The sequence below is a fragment of the Anneissia japonica genome, unplaced genomic scaffold (genome assembly GCF_011630105.1).
Source record: "Anneissia japonica isolate Jap-2015-1 unplaced genomic scaffold, ASM1163010v1 scaffold94485_len1321_cov93, whole genome shotgun sequence".
Lineage (NCBI taxonomy): Eukaryota > Metazoa > Echinodermata > Crinoidea > Comatulida > Comatulidae > Anneissia > Anneissia japonica.
The window spans coordinates 1-1,294 of NW_022703083.1; the positions used below are offsets into that span (position 1 = coordinate 1).

The 1,294-nt window shown below is 52.2% G+C and overlaps 1 protein-coding gene across 1 annotated transcript; it reads right to left on the reverse strand.

Moving 5' to 3' along the window:
- Positions 1 to 474: 474 nt before the first annotated feature.
- LOC117104291 (TNF receptor-associated factor 3-like) lies at positions 475 to 1,233 on the reverse strand (the record flags this gene model as incomplete). The annotated part of the gene is made up of 1 exon (XM_033245040.1): positions 475 to 1,233. A coding segment is annotated over one exon (759 nt), but the record flags the coding sequence as incomplete, so codon positions are not given.
- Between the last annotated feature and the right edge of the window lie 61 nt (positions 1,234 to 1,294).

The window sequence follows — 1,294 nt, forward strand, 5'->3', positions numbered from 1 at the left end:
CGCCGTTCTTTCTTATGGACAGGTAACGTCCGGTGGCCATATTCTTGAACGCGCTACCTTTCCACATCTGTGTCTCCTGCCAGTGACAGAGGTCCCCTTCGCACTCGTCAACGGCCGTTATCGTTCCGTTTACTTCCGAGGACAGGTATCTACCGGAGCGGCAGGACCGCATAGTGAAGCTGTTGAGCGTAGCCGACAATCTCTGCAAGTATTCGGCGTCACCCTGCGTCGTGGTATTCACTCCGGCGCCGACGGACAGAGAGTAACCAGACCGACTCGTCAACATGCATGCGAATCTCCCGCCCTCGCAGTGCGTGCCGGAGGCTACGGTGCACAGAGCAAAGAGCAACAGTATCTTGTTCATCGTCTCGTTGATCGTTTTCGACTGTCTCGTCGATTGCCTCGTCGCTTATATTAGGTGGAGTAACGGAAACTCGATGACGTGGGTACTACGTCATCTAACTTGCTGTGACGTCAAACGTACAGACCGTTCGTGTCGACGATCATCTTCAGAAACTTTGTGTCGTCTTTGACGTAAACGGGATTTTTCAGGATGTCCTGAGAAGCGAAGAGAGGGCACCCGGAAGCTATGTTCATGTCGCCAGTCGGTCTTTTGAAGCTGCTGCTTCGAGTGTCCGGTTTTAAGCTGTCCGAGAGCGTGAGCTTTCCGTCGTCCTGGTCGAGCAGCAGCATCGTCACCTTTTGATCGAACGGCCATTTGAGTAGGGCGTCGTGGTCTCCTTTCATGACGACGAAGAACATGGAAACGTGCGTCCCTTTCCCCATTCCGTCGCCGTTCAAATAGATTCGGGCGCACATCTTGTATCCGAACCGACCGGCGTAGAAGGGTTGGCTGTAAAGGGACACGATTTTGCCACTGTCCGCCTGCTGCTTCCTCATACGCACGGAACTTATCTTCCACATAAGCACGCCGTCGTAGCTGGCTGTTTCCAGAATCTGAAAACGCAAATTCTGTTCCGACAGCTGTGCGGATTGGATGTCCATTTCCTTCTGCATGTTCGAAATCTGTTGTTGCGCGGGTCCGCGGAGTATTCCTCCTCCCCTTCCCCCGGTTCCACCGATGGCTCCCATTTCTTCCACCTTCTTCGTTAACGCTGTCGTCGATCCGTGCAACGAATCGACCGTCCGTCGGATGTCTTCGTTCGCTTTTCTGTCTTTCTTCGCCGTATTTTCCAAAGTTTCAATATTGTCCGGCTGCCCCGCCAGTTGTCTCTTAAACGAAAGAGAAAAAACATTTCATTAAAATTTCAGAGCGATTCGAGGCTAAAGAAAA